Source organism: Cynocephalus volans, chromosome 6, assembly GCF_027409185.1.
Source record: "Cynocephalus volans isolate mCynVol1 chromosome 6, mCynVol1.pri, whole genome shotgun sequence".
Lineage (NCBI taxonomy): Eukaryota > Metazoa > Chordata > Mammalia > Dermoptera > Cynocephalidae > Cynocephalus > Cynocephalus volans.
The window spans coordinates 141,527,441-141,550,395 of NC_084465.1; the positions used below are offsets into that span (position 1 = coordinate 141,527,441).

Here is a 22,955-nt window from a genome sequence, read left to right on the forward strand (position 1 = left end):
GATACTACAGCACGACCACAAAGTAATGCTTTTAAACAGACATCTCAGAACTCACAAATCCAAAGAGTGCTGCCTTCAAAACAGACTCTATATAAACAAGTTTATAAACACTTTAATAAATGTGATTAATTAAACTCTTTGAGAATCCTTTTATTAATGTAGCCAGGGCCCACAGCACTTTATTTTCAATATCCTCAGTGATAACCAATCCTAACCTTTGAGAGGGATCTGGAGCTAGTTAGGTGAAAAATAAAGAATGGCTCTGCTATAGCCTGAATGTTTGTGTACCCCAAAATTCATAAGTCAAAACCCTATCTTCCAAAAGCCCCAATTAAAGATGGGGCCTTTGGGAGATTAATTATCTCCCAAGAGATAATTAGAGTGGAGCCCTCATGATGGGACTCGTGAGAGCTTTGCCCACCCTAGCAAGAAGGTGACTAGCCATCTGCAGACCAGGAAGAGAGCCCTCACCAGCTCCCGAGCAGGCTGGCATCCTCATCTTGGACTTTCAGCCTCTGTTACAGTGAGAAACAATTTCTGTTGTTTAAGCCATCCAGTCTATTGTGTTTTGTTATGACAGTCCAAGCAGACTAAGACAGCCAGTAAAAGCAACAGTGTGTGTGTGTGTGTGTGTGTGTGTGTGTGTGTGTGTTTCAAACACCAGTTCTGAAGATGATTTCTGTGATGTTGCAACAGTCATACTCATGCCATAAGACTGCAATTTCTCAGGATGACTTAGTTGTCGGTTACCATCATATAACAGATATTATATCTTGATGATAATTATGCCATCAGCACCACCACCTCCACCACATATTGAGTGCCTAGTGTGTGCAGACACTGTGCTAAGTATCAGATATACATTTTCCCACTTAATTTCTAGGACTCCATAGCTTGGTATTGTTATTACCCCCATTGAGGCTTCCAAGTCCAGAAGTCACATGGTTGGTAAGTGACAGGGCTGGGATTTGAACCCAGGACTATCTGATATAGAACCTGGTGCTCTTACTGCTCCACAGTGAGGGAAGCCTCTTAAACAACTTGAGATAGGACCATGAACATGTGCTCTACCAGGCAAACTTGTGCTGGGCTTTTTTCCGTGAGAGACGGACAGCTGTTTCCAAAGATGGTTCATTTCATCCCCAGGCAACTACTCAGGGACCATGCTTAGGGATGAAAAGGCGGGAGGAAATAGACCAACACTCACCTTCTAAAACCAGAGAATTTTCTTGCAGTGGAATGTGAGTGGGAGTGAGTTTTTCTGGAGCAGGACAGAAAGAGAACACTAAGAGCAGGGTGGGGATTTGGAGGTATAAATGGTTAAATACGCAGAGGTCGCACCTCACTTCTGGCACAGGCAAAATCTTCCGAAAAGTTGCCAAATCTTAAGCAAAGTGATTTTAAAATCAGAGTAGTGATCACTGAAACTATTATACAGCAAGGTATTTATATTAGAACTGCTACATAAACAACTAATGATCTTTACAGTATAAGCATTCCTAAATGTGAACTGTCAGTAATCTGGCCACAGTAGTTCTGGACAACCAGGCTAGAGGAGATTTTTATGTCAAATGTGTTCTCATGGTTTCCTAACTACATATTTATACCTCTGGTCTTGATGATAATTAGTCACGAATGTTAAACTTCTCAGAGTTTCAAATAAAGACAAAAAAAAACTTACCTGGTGGTATTTCTTCAGGATGTTGTGCATTTCAGCCACATCTTCACTGGTGATGGTCTTGATGACGTATCTCTTGTCATAGGAAGTGTGAAAGCGAGCTCCACTGCGTGCCTGGGAGTCGTTGGGAAGGGGCGCGCTTCTGGTCAAGGAATTCTTCCCGGATGGAGTAAGAGGGGAGGAGAAAAGAGAACTGGGTAAATGTGTAGCTTCCTGATTCCCACATAATTTGTTGTCATCATAAATCTTCAAAAACATTTGTGTTTGGAATAAATTGATAAGTAGGATGACAACGTTTTATATTCATCGTAACTCAAACTGCAAGTCTTTCAAATGAAATGAAAACAGCTTGGGTAGGTACTGTGGTTCCAATGTCCTTAAAGTAGGCTAATGTCTAGGATTATAAGCAAAGTTACTTTACTCACCTTGCTCTTTTCAGAGCTGAACGAGAGCTCGAATTCTCTTCTCAATAAAATTAGGCTCCAATCACGAGAGAAAATTTTATATTCACTGAGTACACCCTTACATAACAGGTATGGTGCCCAGCATTTCACACAGAGTATTTTCCCCAATTCTGATAATATCCCCATGCAATGATTACTATCACTGTCACCATCATGTTATAGATGAGATGGGGATAAGAGAAGTTTAGTAACTGGGCAGAGGCCACCAAGCTAGTAGGGGAAGAGTTAGAATTCCAATTCTATGTGGCTAGCCCAGAACCTGAGTTCTCAACTAGTAAGGTACTCAACTAGTAAACTCCTCAACTAGTAAACTATGCTGTCCATGGTACACCATGGGAGGAGGAGATGGGGGCCGGGGAAAGTGTATTCTGGAACAGCTCCTTGAATTCTGATGGGGTTCATTCTCCACCCTTCTTCAGCCGTTTTTGAGAATGATGGACCTTCCAGCGGGTTGACAGGAGGGGCTCTGAGTCGGGCTCTTCAGGCATCATTGCATTCCTGTATCTGGTTCATGCTATCAACAGCCTAGCTTGGTAAGCCGACCCTCTCCTCTCACATGTGACTCTTCCCTCCTTAGAGCCTCCAGGAAGCCTCTGTCCCTTCCCAAATCTTCTGATACTGGTCATCCAGACTCACGAGATTAGCAAACCCCTGGCACCTGAGGAAGTGTGGCCTTCTTTCCTGCTAACTGTGCTCCTGAGAACTGAGTGCTCCCTGCCGTGTGTGTGGCATTCAAAGGCAAAAATGCTTTCTGTCTTCAGCTTCCTATCTCAAACTGGGCACTCAAAGCCCCAACGGACCAAACAAGCCCTCTCTAGTTAAGGGAACACAGATGTCTTGAGAGGCAGGGTGACATCTCTGCCACATGGATTTTCAATGAGTCCCTTTCTAGCACATATATTGAAGTCTTCATATTCTTTTCTTCTTTTCTAGATGAAATCCAAAAGGACTGAACCACACAAGGCAAAAATCAAACCACAGTGGTTCAATAGCTCATGGAGGCCCCGTGCTTAAAGACGGAGCAAACCTGAGCTCATCCTCTTTTCCCAGGATGGACCTGGCGCAGCTGCAGCGGATCTTTACATTGTGAGACAGCACATCTTGATCCGCATGTGAGCAGCACACCTGCCACGTGCAAAGCCAAGACTGCCAATTACCTGCATTTGCTTTCCTTGGCTTATTAGAGAACTTGAGAGAAGAAAAAAAAAAAAAAAGTCAATGTAACTCCCAATGACTCTAAATAGCAGAGTTTGGCAATGTTAAATTATTCTTAAGACAACTGAGGTTCATTAGATAGATCGAGAATCATGAAAGTGATTTTCAGGATGAAAATGGCTATATTAACAAGAGTTTAATTCACACATTTTTTCTTCTCAAAAAATGAAAAATAAAAAACTCCTTTACATTACTTCCTACTTAGAATAAAAAGGAGGGAAATAAAAGTCGACATCCCCTTTTGAGGTTTTTAAATGCAAACAAAAGAAGCAATTATTGTTCTTTGTTAATGGTCTTACTTTTTCCTTCAAAATATTAATGTGCAAAAGGGTATTTATTCCAAATAAAACAGGAACTGTAGGAATTGTAAGATTGCAAATTATCTTTGGGCACAAAATGAAAGCAGGAACAATCAATTTTATGAAATCAGGTGGAACAGACTGTAAATTCTGTCAAACTGACAATACATGCAAAATAACTTTTTGGGGGGTGGGGAACAGTAAAGGATAATTGTATTCAGCAAAGGACTGAATTACAGCAGCACCAATTGCCTAAATCATTTTCTCATGTGTATTAGAAAGGAAAGTATATCCTCTCTCGGGCCAGTGGGGTAGAATAAAATGGAAAGCTGCATTGTCAGTGTGTTCCAGACTTAATGAGCAACCAAAGGGCCAGGGATAGTGTTAAAATGCAGATTCTGATCCTGTAGGTCTGGAGTGGGGCATTTTAAGAAGTAGATGATACCGGTAGAGCTGGTCTGCAGACCAAATGTGAGAACTGAGAGTCTACTGAATTGTGGATATAACATGTTTTGTCTGGCACATAATGCATAGCCTATTGTATTAAATGTATTATAATTACAGACTTATTTGCATTAATGCTCTTCCTGCTATAGTCTCTCCAACTCTACTTTGGTTAAAATGGGAAACTTCATAGTTAAAAATGATAATTTATGGCATTCACTGTATGAATTGATTAAAGAAATGTTTAATGATACTGACTATGCACAAAGCAATGTATGGGTTTATGAAGGGCTAGAAACGCACAATTTATATAATAACTCAGCTCAGATGTTACCTCCTCCCAAGTTCTCTGCCTTTCCCTTTAATGTTAAAATCATCATTATAATCACTTTTTATGGACTCTGCATTAGGATATTGGCCATGTCTTAATTCTGGGATATAAAACCTTACAAATTCTAATCTTGACTCTGTCTCAACTCACTTTTTTAATAGTCACATGAGTAGTCCCACCCTATAATACCTACTTCTCGTATGTGAAAGGATTTTTTAAGGCTCTTGGTTCTTCAAATAATTAGTGACATTAGGAATACTTTGTCAAAATTTAGAATGTACCCGTCATATTGCTATGACCATAAAAATATATTAATCAAATTTATTAAAAGCCTTATCTAACAGACAAGCAGAAAAATCAGAAGAATTAATACAATTTTACACAAAATGCCTGATCCTCGAAATGATTCTAAGGCTGGAAGTATCCAGCTCTTTATTTCACATTTATTTTCACAACATTCCTGTGCAGTAGAGAAAGCCAACTGCATTTTCCCACTTGAAGATTAAAGAAGCTGGTGTACAAAGGCGCCGAGTAATATGTCTAAGATTTCTAACTAAAGTTTCCTCTGAGTTAACCAAAAAGTGCAATTAACAAAGAAAAGACTAAAATTTTGCCATTATATAACATCATAATCATAGTCTTTTGTAGCCTTTGAAATAATGTAAAATAGTGTGATTTAAAGGCAGTATGTATAATGGTTAGGGCGCTGGCAGCCATCTAGCACATTCTATGTGCCATTCATCATTCCTTACATATGCTATTTAGCCTCATTGAGCCTCTGTGTCTGGTTCTATATAGTGAGAAGAATAAATCCAGGGGAAAGAGCGGACTGAATTAGACCTCTACCTCAGAACTTTTATAACTCAAAAAATGTATAGATGCTTCCTGACTTGCGATAGCGTTATATCCCAATAAACCCATCATAAGTTGAAAATGTATTTAGTATGCCTAACTGACTGAATATCATACCTTAGCCCAGCCTATCTTAAACATGCTCAGAACACTTACATTAGCGTACATCTGGGCAAAATCATCTAACACAAAGCCTATTTTATAATAAAGTGTTAAATATCTCATGGAATTTACTGAATACTGTACTGAAAGTGAAAAACACAAGTCGTATGGTCACTTGAAGTGTGGTTTCTACTGAATGAGGATCACTTTCGCACCATTGCAATGTCGAAAAATCCTAAGTGGAACCATCGTAAGCCATCGACCATCTGCACTTGCTCAAAGATGTGGCTCATTGCTCTAGGAACTGCTGGAGAGCACAGACCTCAGGAGGTGACTCAGTACATGTCTCCCAAAAGAGTCCGGTCAGAAGATGGTACAACCGTCATCTCAGCAGGGACCTAATGATGGTTTTGGACATCTGGGCCAAGATTAAAGAGAAGATGACAATAGTTCTTAGAGCCACATGAAAATAACAGTGCAGAGATTCCAGATGTATTCAGGACGACTTCAGCAAGAACAAGCAAACGAGCTAAGGGAAGGAAGTCTTATATATTCAAAGTAGTCACTGTGCTGCCTAAAAACAATTTGCAGTCTAGCAAAATTGAATATGAAATGGCTCAGTGTGCTCTGTTCTGGCACAAAGGAAAAGTGAACCACAGCATTATACAGGATGCTTGGACACATTGGGGAGGCCAAGAAGGGAAAGGCTGAGGGAAACAGAGCTTGGGAGTGACCTTCAGGTGCCCCCAAGGGGTAAAGAAATGTGTAAAGAAATCTCATAATCAAAGAGCATTAGAGTTGGAAACAACCTGGGAGATTACTCCAAACCACTCAATTTATGGGTAGGATAAAAAGAGACCAGAGTGGAAATGACTTGCCTGTCTCAGCTCACCACCATCTGGATGGGATGATGTGTGTGGGGAGGCCCTTACAGGGGCTTCGCCCAGCGTCTCCATCTCACACCCTCGAGCTGCTCCCCTGTCTGGGCTCCAGAGTCTGGTGGGCATTACGAAGGGATAGTTGATAGTGATTCCTCTACGGTAACAAACACCTTCTGATACCAGTTTAGAGAGTAAACTAGCTGGCACAAAACCAAACCCATCTTTACGTTTTCAGTTTTGCCAACTAAAGCATGTAGAAGATATCATCAATAACAGCCACAGAGGTAGGGCGGTCGAGAGTCCTTTATTTCCACTTTTATTAGCATGTGTACAGAGAGCTATCTTGACTCACTCCAAGAGCTGTCTTCTCTCCGGCAAAGAGAAGAGTGAGGGTTAGGACAGGAAAACTATGTGTTGTCCAGCCCCAGGCTTAGAGGCAGACAATTCATGCAGCATAAAGACAGGGCTGAAAGATGCCCTCCATTTTCTATTTCCTACAAATCCTGTAGACTGTAGTGACAATATCAACCCTAAGAATTCTCTGTATTTCTGACCAGGGGGCATATTTCTTCATGTCTATTTTAATTAGTTCACACGGTCTTGAGAGTTTCTGGAGGCTTCCATTCTCCTTCCATTGCAGGCTTCCATCTTTAGAAGACTGTCTCATCCTTTCTGTGCTTAAAAGTGCAAGCTTTGGCACTTGATGCCAAAACTGAGTGGAGTAATCTTTTACACTGGGAATACTGAATTCTGCATTACTCTCTACGATACTAAGCTGGGGGGCTGGGGTGGGGAAGAAGTTTAGATGAAATTTGAGAGCTAGGACAAAATCTGCATGGAAGGAAAAAAGGCCTAGCAGAAGGTACTATTTAAAAAAAATTCTTTCTCATCTTAAATCACCTAATTTAAAAGGTCAAGTCTGAGATGTAGACCTGATCCAACCTAAGGCCTAAAAGGCGCAATCCGTAGGGTTGCTTTGGTCACCTTCAAGATAATTCCCATTTCCAAAGTAAAATATTCACTTTTGGAAACATTTACCCTTATCTGCCTGTCTGACTTTATGAGGAAGCTGCTGCCAGATAAAACCCAATGAAATCGACCCAGGGTTTGGAGAGATATACTTTCATTAAAAAAAAAAAATTCCTCGTCATGGACAAAGCTTAGAAAGTTATATGTTCTGTAATAAGGTGACATTATTTAAATTTATAATCTGGGATTCTGAACCTTTCAGTTCAAAAGTGATATCAGGTTATTCTCTATAGCCCTCAATAATAACATATTTTTAAAACAGAATTTAAACCATTTTACAAATAAGTTTCAAGTTGAAAATTCTCATCCCACAAGGTCTTCCTTCTATCCTTGGCCTCTACTCACTTCCCAGCATCCTCTCAAACCAACAGGAAAAGAAGGATTTCAGAAGGGTGGGCAAAGAAGTACAGCAGTCCCTCGGACTGGTTCCAGGACTCCTGCAGACATCAAAATCCGCGGATGCTCAAGTCCCTGATATTAAACAGCACAGTACTTGCACATAACCTACACACATCCTCTCCTACACTTTAGATCATCTGCAGATTACTTATAGTACCTAATGTGATGTAAATACTAAGTAAATAGTCATTACACTGTATTGTTTTATCTGTATCTTTTTTATTGTTTTCCCCTGCCCCCCCCCCAAATATTTTTGACAGTCTTCTGGTTGACTCTGCAGATGCAGAGACAGTGGATAGGAGGGGCTGAGTACAGGAAGCAATGAAATAAAATGCAGAGGGGGGGCCGCTGCAGAGAGCTATGGTGGCCCATCCCAACAGCAATGGGCTGGAAATCAGGGGCTTCGGGTGCCCCCACCAACTCCCCCTCCCCACACCCCTTACTCTGTTATCTCATCTGCACAGAAAGACAGCTGGATTAAATAGCCTCCAAGTCTCCCACCTACTCTGCTAGTTACTATTATTCAGTATTAGGTCCAGCTGTCAGTTTGTAGATAGAAAATGGACAGTGATTTACTATTAGCTTATGGGAAAAAATCTAGTGATAAATGTACACAAACTGCAAAAACCAGGCTCTATTCATTGGCTACTCCTTGTCTTCTATACATCTGATAGTTTCATATTATAAACCATGTATTTCCTTAAACTCACTTGTTCTAAATAGAAATACTGTTCTCATAAACTGCTCCAAGAAAAAGGCAGCCAAAATCAATGTTGGGAATAAAGGCCTGCTATTAAGTATAAACTAATTTCAAACTCCAAGCATTCTTCTTCCTTAGTGGACATATTGAGACATAATTCACATGCCTTACAATTCACCTATTTAAAGTATGCAAGGGGTCTTTTTGAAGTGCTCTCATACAATTCATTGGTTTTTAGTATATGCACCAAGTTTTGCAACCATGACCACAACGACTTTTAGAACATTTTCATCACTCCAAAAAGAAACTTCGCACCCATTTGCGGACATTATCATTCTTCCCTCTACCTCCTAACCTAGGAAGCCACTGTCTACTTTCTGTCTCCATAGATTCACCTATCTGTATATGTTATATAAACGTAATCATACAGTATGCAGGTGTTTGCGATTGTCCAAACATGCTTCTTGCAAGTCCCCTAAACAAACTCATCCACTATGAAGTGACCTACTGCGCCAGCTGCAGATCCTGGGATGTCTCTGGGTGAGCAAGGTGACATTGTGGGTGCTCTCAGTCCTGTGCCTACATGTGATTGCAGTGGACACATTACAGCTAGTAAATGTTGCTTCTATGAATACTCCTGGGCTTGTTGGGGTGCTAGAGATAAAATAAAATGTTGGACAAAAATTCAAATTCTAGGGCAAAGCTGTTAGATGCAGGGCAGGTAAGAATATGACATTTTAGTCCATTTTTGCCTATCTTGCAACTTAGCAAGTAAACTTATTTTTCCATGTCCAAATGCATTTCTGATCTTATGATCTCTTATCTCAAACCTCAACAGCTTATGTTTGAAGCTCTGGTGCCATGACTGCCCTCAACAGGAAATAAAATAAGATAATGAATGATGAAACTCACTCTTCAATGGCCTTTTTATATTTATAATTGGAAATGTATTGTCCTTTCCCTTAAGAAAAGGATTAATGGCACTGTCCTTCCCCCCTACTCCTCTACAAGTCTGCTGTTGAAGATGTTTATTTCCGCAGTGGGAGGTCCAGGATTAGTGGAGCCTCCAGAGGAAGGGTGGAGGAAATATAAAGGTCAATTTAATTAGCTCATTCTTACCACCAATCTTTTATACCTCTCATAAAAATGCCCTGATTTAGTAACTGTTACATTCCCCTATACTATTTTTTTAATAACCAAGCATTTGCACATTTAATTGCCTTGAACTAACCATATAGTCTTGCATACATTTGTTTTTTGCATTTCGATACCGGTTTGTACATTCTGCTAAAAATCACATATGAAAAGTTTTTATTTTTAGTCAATGGAAAGGCTGCTTAAAATCAATTCTACCATGCCCAAATGTGTGAATACCACCATCTTACCAAATACTGTGTAGAAGGACCTAGGTGACAGTTATCTACACATGGTGACTAGATAAGAGATTCCACGGTGACTACATAAGAAATTTGGAGATCTGACAGCTGGGAGGGCCTCAGGGAGCATCCTGTCCATTTCCCTCATTTCACAGCTAAGTAAACTGAGACCCACCACGGTCAAGTGAATAGCTATGGCCACAGCATCAGTCACTGAAGATCCAAGACTCAAACCAGGCCTCCTACCTCCCAGGAAATGTCCTTTTCCACAACCCTGGTTACCTGTTTCATAGACTTGAAACCTGAAAACCAATCACTGCCCTGCTAACAACTCAAGACTATGATGACATGCACCATGTCATGCAGCTCAGGAGACAGGAGTGATTGCCAAGAGAAGGCTGCTTTCTGGTCTGCATTTGCCCCATCTGACCTCATCAGAGAGGTAAAGACCAATGTGCTCACTTGAACCTCGTCATCAAAGACTTATTAAATGCCTACTGTGCTCAAAGCCCTGTGTTAAGCTCCTGGGGAATTTCAAAGAAAGTCTGAACTGTGATCCCAGGCACAGAATGGCTTTCATTACAGAGGGGAGCAAGAAACTGTGCGATTTAATGCTTATCAATAATGAAACAACTTATTAGAAGAGAAGAACACAAAAATGAAAGGTAATGATCAACAGAGAGAGCAGCAGATTTGCGGGAACTTCACAGAGTGCCATGAGATTGCTTTTAAAATCTCAGGCTGGTACTTGACTATGGAGATTAAAACACCAGAGATCTGTCCCCAAGGCTCATGATAAACAAACTGGATAGAAGCGCCCTGTGGCAAGGACGACTGACTGTCAGCTCTCTGCTGAAAATCACAAGGTACAACTCAAAGCAGGTTCAGGGCGGGAAATCGAGGCAAATAGGAAGTCTAGGGTCTAAGGTGGGGACAGATTGTGGTGGGGACAGTCATTTGCTCAGCTCATAAGGAATGGAAAAAGCACAAGAAAAAGCTGATGCTGCTGATGGGTTGGGAGGGAGCTTCCCCAAGTCTATCGAGAGGCTGCGCAACCTGACAGGGAGCTGCTCTGGGCCACAGCCCAGGTGCATCTTTGCACAGGGGGGGGTTTCTTTCCAGGGTTCACTGGGAAGTGCCCAGTAGCTGACCAGTGAGGAAAACTGAATCCAACAGACAGCAACCAGTTACAAGGGAATGAAATTGCTTAGATGGTGTGCAGAGTGAGCATGTGCACAGGGCCAGTGCAACTGTGACTGTCAGGAGGCAGGACTTGGGAGGAATCCCACAAGCATGTTGGGGACAATCCCTCCCAGCACTGGGCCTCTGCTCCTGACCCCAAACCCGAACTCCACCCTGAGTATCGTGACTGCGTGTCTCCAGACACACGTGGGCATTTAACGGTCACCTCCACAGGCAACAGGTCAAAAACTTGATCTCACCTTCCTCTTTATCCAACCCCCAACCCCAACTTCCTCGCCTCCATAATGGGCATCCCTGTTCTCTCAGCCTCTGGGGCCCCAACACCTCTTTGGCTCCTGTCCTTCGCTCCCATGAGCCACCAGCCACCAGAACTGTCAGTCTACATCTCTCAGCACCTAGTGAAGCTGCTCTCTGCTGTATGCTGTAGTGACCAGTATGCTCTGGCTCATGCCTCCTCTTCAGTCACTGGAATATTTCAGAGCCTCCTAATTTCCTGAGCTCCCTTTTATGCATTCTCTACATAACCATTTAACTATCTTTAGAAAATACAGACCTCATGGCATCATTACACCCCTGTGCAAAACCCGCAGGGCTCCTGGCTGGCTGCAGATTCAGGCTGAGGTCTTCTGCCCTGTTTCCATGTTCTCCATGTGTCTCTTGCTATTTTCCCACCTCGACTGTCCACTATTCAGCCAGCATCCCATTGCTTCACGTTACACGAGCTCTCTCCTGCCTCTATGCTTTGGCCCAGAAGGTCCACTTCTCTAGGTACATCCCCGGCCTGCCCTCCCAGCCAGACGTTGTGTTCAACACTGACCAGGCAAGCTAGAAATCAGACAGACACAGTGCCTGACCTCAGGCAGTTTAAAGTGCATTTAACAAATCTACATTTGAAAAATGTTTTCATCTGATAGACTTGCTACTCTACAGATATTGGAAGAATTCCCCCCAACAAAAGTTTAGTTGTATACAGTACTCTGAAGGTCTCAACACTTTTGAATTTTATTTTTAAACCTGAAACAAGAACATCAGAAGTTTAAAATGTTAGCTTTTAAAATTATTTATTTTAAAATTAGAATTCTCTGTTACAAATACAAAGAAGAAAGTGCATCAAATGTGAGTAATGAGGGATTCTAATTCAGGAGACACAGTAGGGGAAAGTAAACCTGATATTATCCTCCACAATGAACAAGAGGGCTCAGTTTCAATTATGTGGCATGTTCAGGTTTAACAGCATTGGCTCCACCCTGCATAACTCGTTGGTTTCTGGTGGGCAGCCCTCTCTGGCAGTTCAGAAACTTGATCTGAAGCCTCCATTTGACTTCCAGTACTGTTATAAGAGGTCCTAAGACCCTGAGAGACAGAGAGGTGCAGATTTTCTTGAAGACCCTTAAAAATCAGGATGTGTGGGTTTCTGTAAATCTCATTGGCATCTAATACAGAACCTGTCATGTAATGGTTAAAAAAAAAAAAAAAAAAAGTGATGCTTCACCCTTTCTTCTCTTCTGCATTCCCCAGAATGTCTAGCACAGAGCCTAAATCACAGTAGGTGTAAATAAACACACATTGACTTGATAATAGCGCATGAAATCACGGACCTACGGGGCCCAGTCCTTGTGAGGGCAGTGGTAACGGCAGAAACTGAACTGCAGGAACTTAACAGTGGAGCCCCCCCCACCCCCTCCCACACAAGGCAGCATTCATTTTAAACACATCTCACAAGTATGGCAGTGGGGGGGTCACAGTGGACAGACAACCAGAAGAACATAATTCAGCTCTGGGCATATTATAGACCAATTACGTGATTATGAAAGTTCTGAATCTAGTACCACAGTGTACATGCACACACAGGTTTACGTATGTATGTTGGGTGGTCCTCTTATTGACGATGAATATTCTGGAAATGTTGTTTGAATTTGTCCTTAAGATCAAGGAAAAGAAGTTTTATTTTGATAAGACATTCAAGAAGTCAAAACCAGAGGAAACATACCAATGTTTACTAGAACAGCAGGAAGGCTTTCACTTCCTTTTAAGAAATTTAAGTTCAGGGATAGAGGTCAATTAGGGAGGCTAATTACTATGTTCTCCTTTTATCAGAGTGGTCTCCACAAATCAATACTGACTTCTTTCATGTGCAGCAAAAAGGCATTCACACAAGACAAGACAAGACCATTTATCTATTTGACTTAATGGAAAGGTCTGAAAATGAAATGAACCAGACGATGTGTTCCTTATCGCCACATTGATTGAAAGCCGCTTGTCCAAAATGCAAGCACTTCAGAAAAATAAACACAGCATGCCTGGTCCCCCTTAGTAATCCAGTGCCTCCAAATGATGAGAGCCTAGAGGTCACTGATCCTACTTTTTGAATCAAGTTGGGAAGGAGTATTCGAAGCAGCTCACACTGACAGGCTCAGAAAAGGGTTTCAGCTTTTAAACACACAGTGTTCAGTGCTGGTATCCAGGAGTAGCAGAGGCCGCCGGTAGGAGACTCTGCTCAACAGATGTACGATAGCAAGCTCCAGGAGAAGATGGGACTGCTTTTAGCTATTTGGTGCTCGTGTGTCATCTGCTACTTGGACTGGCCATGATGAATGAACTGCCTGGGCAGTGAAGAGTCAATGTGCCAAGGAGTTGAGGTGACAACCCCGCTGGTCCTGGCCCATGCCCACATTCTGCCTTCACCCCTGCACTGCACAGGGGCCCGCCAGACACAACCCCAGAGCCAGAGCTGTCACACTGCCCTCCATTGCTCCAAACCCAGTAGCTGACAGACTGGCTTCAGCCCCACATTTATGATCTTGTCTTCAGTTGAACCTCAGGGGCACTGGCCTTGCTGAAGATTTTTCAAAAGGTACAGACACTGGGAAAGGAACATAGGATTGGGGAGGGAAGAAGAGTATGTATACCTCTGGTTTACTAAAGTTACTTTGAACACCCACCTTTAAAAAAAAAAATACAGTTTTAAATACAGAAATATAGATGCCAAAGAAAAAGCAGCAATTTAAATGCCAAAAGCCCCAGGCAGAGCTGAGGAAAGGAGGGGTGTTCAAATGATTAATTACACCGAACCGAGATACCTCAATACTGAGCTCTCATGCTAGGAGTATAACAGGCTTGCCAATTAGTTACTTGTGAATCATCCTCCACTTGCCTAATTTCCCTTCAAAGTTTGTACTCAGCAATCTGCACTTACTTAAATATCAACTTCTATGGTTTTGTTTGTAGGGGAAAAAGAAGGAAGGAAAACCAGCTCAGGTCTTAGTATTACAGCAACTAAATTGGTCATCCTAGGAAGTTTTAAAAACTGCTCTTATCTACAGCAGTGCAGAATTCAGAATGTAATCTCATTTAACAGAATTGATAATGAGAAGAAATATAGACTTCATTTTGGTAATGAATCAAGGAACTAACAAGATACTGTTTCTTGGGCCCTCAAAGGTCAGCTTCTGTGAAATGCCAGTACAGCTGTGTTGTTTAAAAAAAAAGGATGGGGACAGAAGGGACACACTTGTGTTTAGCACCATAGTCTGGCAGATGAAATTTTCTCAAGACATCAAAGTTATCTGCTGCTAATTCCTTTTAAAGCACCTACTTCATTTTCACATGGCCTTTATAAATGTAATAACAGTTCTTAAATAATAAAAAATTTATTCCTTTTTATTTCATACACACCCCTTTTACTATTCCAATTACTTTTTAAATTTGTCTTTTTAAATGTAATAAATATATTGATTACATATAATCAATATTATTATTTTTTAAATTTAATAAATATATCAATTACATATAATACTCTGAATCACACAAATAAAGAAAACACGGTACATTCTTTTCAAGTATCTATGGAACTTTTACAAAAGAAATTTATACATATTAGGTTAAAAAGTCATCTCAACAATTTTTTTTTTTTGGCAGCTGGCCAGTGAGGGGATCCAAACTTTTTACCTTGGTGTTATACACTTGACCTTGGTGTTACACCCTTGACCTTGGTCTTGTAACACCATGCTCTAACCAACTCAACTAACTGGCCAGCCCCTCCAGCAATAATTCTTTAGAAGTTATTTTTTCAATGGTAAATTTCAAGTCCATAACTGTGATCTAAGTTCTTGCTTAGAAATTAAGCCCCAACATGAGTGTGGCTCTAGCGCAGCTTTAGGAACAACCTGAGTGCCCACATCCTGCCTGTACCCCCACCCCTCAGCCCTCTCGGGGGTGCATGGCGAACCTAGACCTCCGTGGAAACCACAATGAGGGAACACGCACCTGGTCCACAATGAGGGAACACCACCAGCAACCCGGCCAGCAATGCTTTTTCAAAACATGGCAGCTTCTCCCACCTGAATAAGCAGGTGAGCAATTCTTGGAGACCTTCAGCAATGGGGCAGGCTGGGGAGCGGGAGCACAAATCTCTAGGAAGTATACTAACTGACTAAGCCTGATTTGCCTCAGGAACCCTGTTCTTTAAGGGAAAAGACAGGGTCAGCTGTGCCAGTATTCAACTTGTAGTGTCACCCAGAATGGTAATATGGCACTTACTGCAGGATAAATTAGATTTTAAATTTAGGGCAAATTAGAGAAAGTGTTTACAGATGTGAAGAAATTTAAAATACATCAGTACTTGGAATTCTGCTCTAAAAAAAAATTCTTTAGCATTTACAAATCTGGCTGGCTGTATGAAACTCAGACAACCAAGGTCAGGTCCTTTTTTCGCAAAAATGATCATGGATCAACAGGTATGAAAAAAGTTAAAACAGATTTAAAAGTTAAAATTGAGAACCAGTCAAGTATGGGAGAAAATCAACCATGCATACTGTTAGGTGGCAGGAACCAAGAGCAGGAGGAAGATGCTCCTCAGAGTTGTGCCAGGATCGGTGGGTTCTGGGCAATAACCAGGCTGTGGCCATTCTGCAGTCCAGTACCATAAGGCACAAAGTATGGCCTTTGACAAAAGTGCTTCAGCAAGGGTCAGAGTTTGCAAACTTAGAAAGCAGCAAACCAGGAGGCTGGCCAGTTAGCTCAGGCGGTGAAAGTGTGTTGATGATAACACTAAGATCCAGGATTCGATCCCTCTACCAACCAGCCGGCCAAAAAAAAGCAAAAAAAGCAAGCCAGCAAGAAAACAAATTTGAGATTCCTAAGCAGCCTCTACAAAGACAGGAAATGCAAATTCAACACACAGCACAGCACAGACACATCTGACTGCAGAAATGAAAAGACGGCTCTGCTGGTAGAACACGTCCACCTGGAAATGAGAATGTTCTTTAAATCATGTACATAGGCTGGCTCCTTACAAAAAATAATTTCTTTTCCTACTGACTTCTATACTGAAATCATATCATACAGAGATCTCTGACCGAGAGAACCCTTTACTTCACAAAGAACATTGAAAACTTATAAAAAATGAAAATTACTATTATGTAATTACTTGTAATGACAAAAACATAAATCCTATTTTATAGAGCAAAAGGCACGATGAAACCCACTTCTCATTTGAAGCAAGTATTACAAAAGCAACTCACCTGGAAATCTTGATCATCGATTCCAAACCTCTCCCGCAGATTACGAAAAACCATTGGGCAGTATTCCTTAAACTTGAAATGGCTCGGCATGTTTTCTCTGAAACAATCACATTACAGAATAAACTCAGGTAGACAAAGAGTTAACCAGACTTGAATCTGCCACCATTTAGTTCTATGTGTGGCCAAAGAAGCATTTGGAGTTTCCTGTCCACAGAAGGCACAGGTGTGTTTCACAGTACCAGGTACAACCACAGTAAAATCCAGGAGACAGAGGGAGAAAGGCCTATTTGTCACGTTTGTCATAGGCACACTGGGACTATGTGACCCCTTTAATCCTAGCCACATGTCACAGCCATTCCCCAAGGAAAAAGAGGTGGGAAGACAAGGGGCCAGGCAGAGGGAAGCCATAAAGGAAAAGCACAGAAGGGGGAGCATTAGGAAAGGGAGCAGAGCAAGCCTTGAACAGTGGTCCCCTTGTCTGTCCTCGGTCACTGCCAAATAAAGCTGAAAACACACAGCTGTTCCCTCACTCCCCAAACGGCCTTGTTTTATATAAATACCATATTCTAAATGTGCATAAAGAAAATTCCCTCAAAAAGTCAACCTCTAAATAGTAGTATGAGAAAAATTAACATATCAGCTTCACATGAGAACTATGGCCCCATTAAGAAATCCCATAATTGATCTTCATGTGGGAGGGATTTCTTGGAGGCTCACTACACTCATTCAGAATGGCTGTTTCCTTTGTGTTCCCATGGAAACACATATAGGTTTAGCATCCAAAAATCTGAAATGCTCTAAAATCAGAAAGTTTTGGAGTGCCAACATGATGCTCGAAGGAAATGTTCATGGGAGCATTTAAGTACAGTCATGCATTACTTAAACAATAGGGATATGCTCTGAGAGATGTGTATGCAATCTCCTCATTGTACGAATGTCATAAACTTAGACGGTAGTGAAACCTAAATGGTATAGCCTACTACACACCTAGCCATGTATAATGGCTATGTATAGCCATTATATTCTTATGGGACCACCGTCATATATGTGGTCCATCACTGACTGAAACTCCATTCTGCAGTGCATGACTGTATCTGCAAATACCTCAAAAATCCAAAAAAAACCCGAAATCCGAAATGCTTCTGGTCCCAAGCATTTCAGATAAGGGATACTGAAGCTATATATAAATCTTTCACACACACACACCCCTCTAATGTTGTACTTTGCCCACTGGCCTGACTGTGAATCCCATGTGGGCAGGGTCATGTCTTACATATTACTGTATTTCAGCTCTTGATGGACTACCTAAAATATAATAGATGCTCCATAACAACATCTAAAACATTGAGATGAAGGAGAAATATTCTCAATGCCCAACCCGGCATCCAATTATGTTTTAAACAAATGTACATTAATTCTTTATTGTTCTATGATGTAGTCATATCTATTCATAAAATCATCATTTTCAAAGTTTTGTGTAGGAGAGCAGAGGTTCATAACTGTTCAACAATTCAAGCAATTTACAGCTTCAAAAATTCAAACTGTAATGAGAATACCACTTTCAACGTTTAAGATATTCATAGAGAACAATATGCCATATGGCAAAATGATATTATCCCAGAGGGCCTACTGTTGCTTCTCTGAAATGACAGATGGTTATGTTTATCACAGGATTAACTTCATCAGCAAAACTTTACTCCCACCCATTGAAAAATTATGTGATTACAGAAATTCACTAAAAATCATACTCCTGGCAGCCACATCAGTCCTATGAAAGGCAGAACTTGTACTTACTTGTTAAAAAGGTGATTGTCCACCTTTATCTTTGAATAGGCTTTGAAGTCATCTGGCATCAACATAACAGGGATTTGAACATGGCTCAGTTCATTGATCTAGAAAAATATAAAATGAATGGCACAGGTTATTACTTTCAAGGTGGAGGGGCTAGACTCGAACGTGTACCTTGCAGAGAAAACCTGGTGGAGAGAGGAACTTCCCTGCCTGCTCACCCACCTTCCTCCCTGCTCCTGTCCTAAGGTCTCTCTCTTCCCACCTTCCTCACTCCCTCATCAGACTTCACCATGCCTCCCATCTCCCATCCAGCTCCAAGTCTTACTTCTTATCTCAGTCTTGAGTCTGGGCCTGTGGTAGCCACCAGATGGTGGTGGCAAGGGAGGAATACTGGCGGGTCAGCCCTCATGACCACCTGTATCTGCTTCTCTCCTATTGACTCTCCCCACTTTCCCTCTAGAACCTCAACCCAGAGTCCTTCTGATCACCTGTCCGGGATGACTTTCCTCTGTAAAGAAAATGTCATCTGAGAAAGAGGGCTTTTAAATTTCTGATGTAAATATTTGTTGAATCAATGAACATGATTTGTTGATTAATGGACATGATTTATACTTTTGGGTACTCAGGGAACAACACTGTTATTCATGTGGTCTTTACTTTTCTTATAGGAACTAACTTTAAAAACAAACATTGGGGTGGGGCACGAATTTACCAAAAGAAGAACTTTCACTGAAGGAAGGAGGAAGGCACGTGAATGAGAGGGAGACTGTTTGAACAGTGGTCAAGAACAAAAGCAAAGATGTGGTTCCAGAGGACAAAGGGTACAGCTGAGTTCTGTTTACATTCTGGTGAATGGTACAGGCAACTTTTGACACATGCCCTTGAAAAACTTGAAATTTCTCTTGGTTAATTATTTTTGCATCTTGTTTCCCAAGCTATACCTCCCTAGCAATAAAAATCACTTTAAAGATTTATCCTTCCAGTAAAATGGAAGGTACTCTGAACGATTCTCAGTTAAAAAACAAAACAAGCAAACAAACAAACAAACAAATGAAGTCCTTCATAGAGTAGAGTTTTGAACAAACTGCTGGGTTCACAGAAAGCAGAGGAAATCTCCAAGATACCTTCCTTCCCCCAAAGTGAGTTTAATCCATACAGAGTACATTGATCACTAAGCACGCCTGAAAGGAGGGGTTTCTCTGAAGACAAATACCATTTCCAACACTTATTTGGAAAGCTGGGAGTTCAACCAAAAGCTTCAATGTTAAACTGAAATCCTTGAACGGAGCCTTCAAAAATAGTCCCAATACATGACAGAATAATTGCAAATGGTCTCTGGAGGAAAGCATTCCCAGCCCAGGCCTCAGGATGGTTCCCGCAGATTAAGATCAACCAAGATCTCTGTTAACATAGGTCACAAGAATCGGTTAATATTTTCAAGATTTCAACTATTAGAACGATCAGATACAGAATAAAAAACCAAAACTGTGTGTGAAATGTACAAAGAAACAGAAGACAGTTTAACCAAGATGAGTAAATATTTGAAGATATAATGATTGAGAAAGTTATTTATCTCTGCATACAAAATATTCTAAGCAATGTAAATAAGAATATTCAAAGCACACCCAGATATACTGTAGTCAAATTAAAGAATGCCAAAGCAAAGAGAAGAAAGATAGCCTGAGAGAAAAGGTAGAACACAACAAAAAAATAATCAGATTGATGGCTAGTTTCTCAAACATGAATGAAACTGCCATTTAACAAAAAGTCATCTAAAATCATACAATTTCTTTCCAATTTATCGAACTATCTTACAATACTAAATAATTCTCAGAGTATATTTGTGAAAAATTAAAGTTTACATACCTTGATGTTAGCAATGGAATATCAAAGTCTGAAAAATACCAAAAAAAAAAAAAAAAAAAAAAAAAAAAGAAAGGAAATCCGAATCCTGAGAAAGTAAGCACAAATAGAATGAAGCTGGATGCCAACTCAGTGTGTCAATATCTTGTGGAAATAGAAAAAAGTTTAAATAAGAACAAAGAAAAATGCAGGATGGCAAGAAAAAGTTAAAGAAAAATCCACCACATCTCACTTTCATACAGAAAAAGGTTGAAGAGAATATAACAAACGATTTCTCGCTACCACATCTGCACTTCTTGGAGGTACCTGAGAAAGCAAAACCTGATGTGGAAGCAGAATCAAACATTAATTACTTAAAAGTAATTAATGGCTCTTCCCTCATGCTACTAAAATCAGTACTGCATGGGCCAGCTGATAGTTCAATTGGTTAGTGTGCGGCGTTATAACACCAAGACCAAGGGTTCAAATCCTGTACAGTTCTGGCCAGCCCCCCCAGCCCCCCAAAAGAAAAGCATAGAAAGAGAAACTTTTAGAATCCTTTTTTGCTTTACAGTCCCTGCTCTGGAAAATGTTATGTGGAAAAAATATGAACACTTTTCAGCCAAAATAGAATGTGTAAACAGAATTTCCCTCATCGATATTCCTTCTCCAGCCATTCTGGAGAAGTACAATTTCTGAGAGTCCTCTCTGTGCTGGGCTCAAACATCATCAGTTTTTGCCCTCACGGTGATTATACCCCAGAGAGGCAGCCACATTAATTGAAGAATTGCCCAAATGTAAAATCGTAACAGTGACAAGCGTCAGGAGGCAGAAGTACATTAGGCTAGGAGCAAGTATGAAAGAGGCACAGACCAGGTCGAGGGGAAAAGCAAGGCTTCCCTGCGCAGTGATGGCCGGAGGAGCGTTCCAAAAAGAAGGCAGGCCCTGGAGCAGGAGGGAGCACAGTTAATTGGAGAAATGAAAGGTCAGTGTGGTTGGAGTGCAGACATGGAGAAGGCACGTGACATGATGAGGCTGAACGGCAAGGTCAAGGGTACGGGACAGAGGCTACCGGGGAACTCCAGAGTAGGCAGAGAGGCTGGCACAGGGCAGAGGCAGCAGAGGCGACGGAAGCAGACAGGTTCCCACGATGCTGAGCTGGTAAAATCATCAGGACTGGACCAGAAGCGTAAGGAAAGGTAGAGAGAAACCCGAAAACGATGCCTAGATTTCTGGCTTGTGTGCCAGGACAGATGGAGATTCTATTTCCTGAGAGCGCATTTTAAGAGAAGACTTCGGTTTTGAGCTTGTTAAATGTGTTGTGTTCATGAAACACCTATTGCCGATCTCAGGTAGGCAGGTGGATGTGTGGACCTGAAGCTCCCGGGGAGGCAGGGGTGGGAGCTAAAAATATGTGTATCTGCCAGGTGCAGATGGGGTCACTGGTTGGCGACAGAATGAGAAGGCAGGAGGGCTGAGGCTGTCTTGAAGCATATCCAGGCTTCTCAGCCTGGAAGAGGAGGATGAGCCCATGAAGGAGAAAGAAGAGCTGCCTGCAAGGGACGAAAAGAAGTGCACAGGGTCAGCTCGCAGGAGCCCAGGGAAGAGATGGGAGGGGCAGCGTCAAGCCCTCTGAGACGCCAGGGAGGGCGATGACTGGGACAGAGCTGGATTCAGCAGCACGGGAGCCCTTAGTGTGGGGCATTTTGATGGAGCACAGCAGTGGAAACCAGAGTGGAGTAAGTGGGGATAAGAAGATGCAGACACTGGACGTGGCTAGGTCCTGAGAAGTCGGGAAGGGAAGGAGAGGGAGATGGGCAGGAGTGAAGTATGGAGGAAGGGCCTGAAAGAGAAGGGACGCTCCACAGCACTTCCTAAGAAGGCATGAAGGAGAAGGCTTTGGGAGGTAGCTCCTGTATTAACAGGAGGGAAAGAGGACAGGAGTTGTACACAAGTGGCAGAACCTGGCAGAGGGAAGACAGGCAGTTCCATGCACCTGCTTCTATCTTCTTTGGGAAGTAGGAGCCCTGTCCATGCCCTGAGAGTGAGAGGCTGGCTGAAAGAGAACACAAAGGTGGAAAAAATGATCACAGAATGTGGAAGAACAAGTTGAAAGAGAGAAATGGGGCTGGGCTTTGGGGCAGAGTACAGAGTCCATTGCAGTCCCTGATGGCTGATTTATCGGGAGCCAAGCAAACTTGTGGAGTGACATTCCGGCAGAGCTCGGCCTCAGTGTGCAGGTGCGGAGACAGAGCATGGTGGGGGTCCTTCAGGTTTGAGGTTTTTGCTAGTGGAGTATGACATCAAAATAAAGGAGCAATGGAGCTCCAGGACAATCACTTGGAAATGGAAAATCAGTACAAATCCAATCCCTGACCATAAGGAGTTTTCCACTGTAGTTGATGGGGCAGGATATTTACAAACAATAAAATACAAAGCAGCATAGAAGAAATGCTGAAGTCTAGACAATAGTGCCCCAGGAACTCAGAGGAGGGAGGCCACTGTCACAGGTGTGGATGAAGGGCTTCTTAGTGGGAGTGAAGCCCCACATGGCTCTTGGGGGATAGAGAGATATGACCAGTGTGTCACTTAAAAGTCTGGAAGGTACAAACTCGCAGTTATTTCTACAAGTTCCAAATTCATAAATCAGACTACCCAAAGAGGTAAGGAATGTTTGCTCTTCGTTATTAAAGAAGACAAAAGAGATGAGAAGAGAAAAGATAATTACACCTTGGTTTACCTAGAATTATAAGATGCTGAAAATGAAAGAGAATCTCAGAGATCCTATGGTCTAATCTCTCATTTTGCAGATTTTACTGTATATCCT

General features: G+C 41.7%; 1 protein-coding gene across 1 annotated transcript in view; it reads right to left on the reverse strand.

Moving 5' to 3' along the window:
* PIP4K2A (phosphatidylinositol-5-phosphate 4-kinase type 2 alpha) overlaps positions 1-22,955 on the reverse strand; it is a 170,379-nt gene that overhangs the window by 54,637 nt on the left and 92,787 nt on the right. The window contains exons 2-4 of the mRNA XM_063099403.1: positions 18,290-18,387; positions 16,496-16,592; positions 1,682-1,834 (exon numbers count right to left, since the gene is read on the reverse strand). Coding sequence (XP_062955473.1) covers positions 1,682-1,834; positions 16,496-16,592; positions 18,290-18,387 — 348 coding nt within the window. The remainder of the gene's footprint in view (positions 1-1,681; positions 1,835-16,495; positions 16,593-18,289; positions 18,388-22,955) is intronic.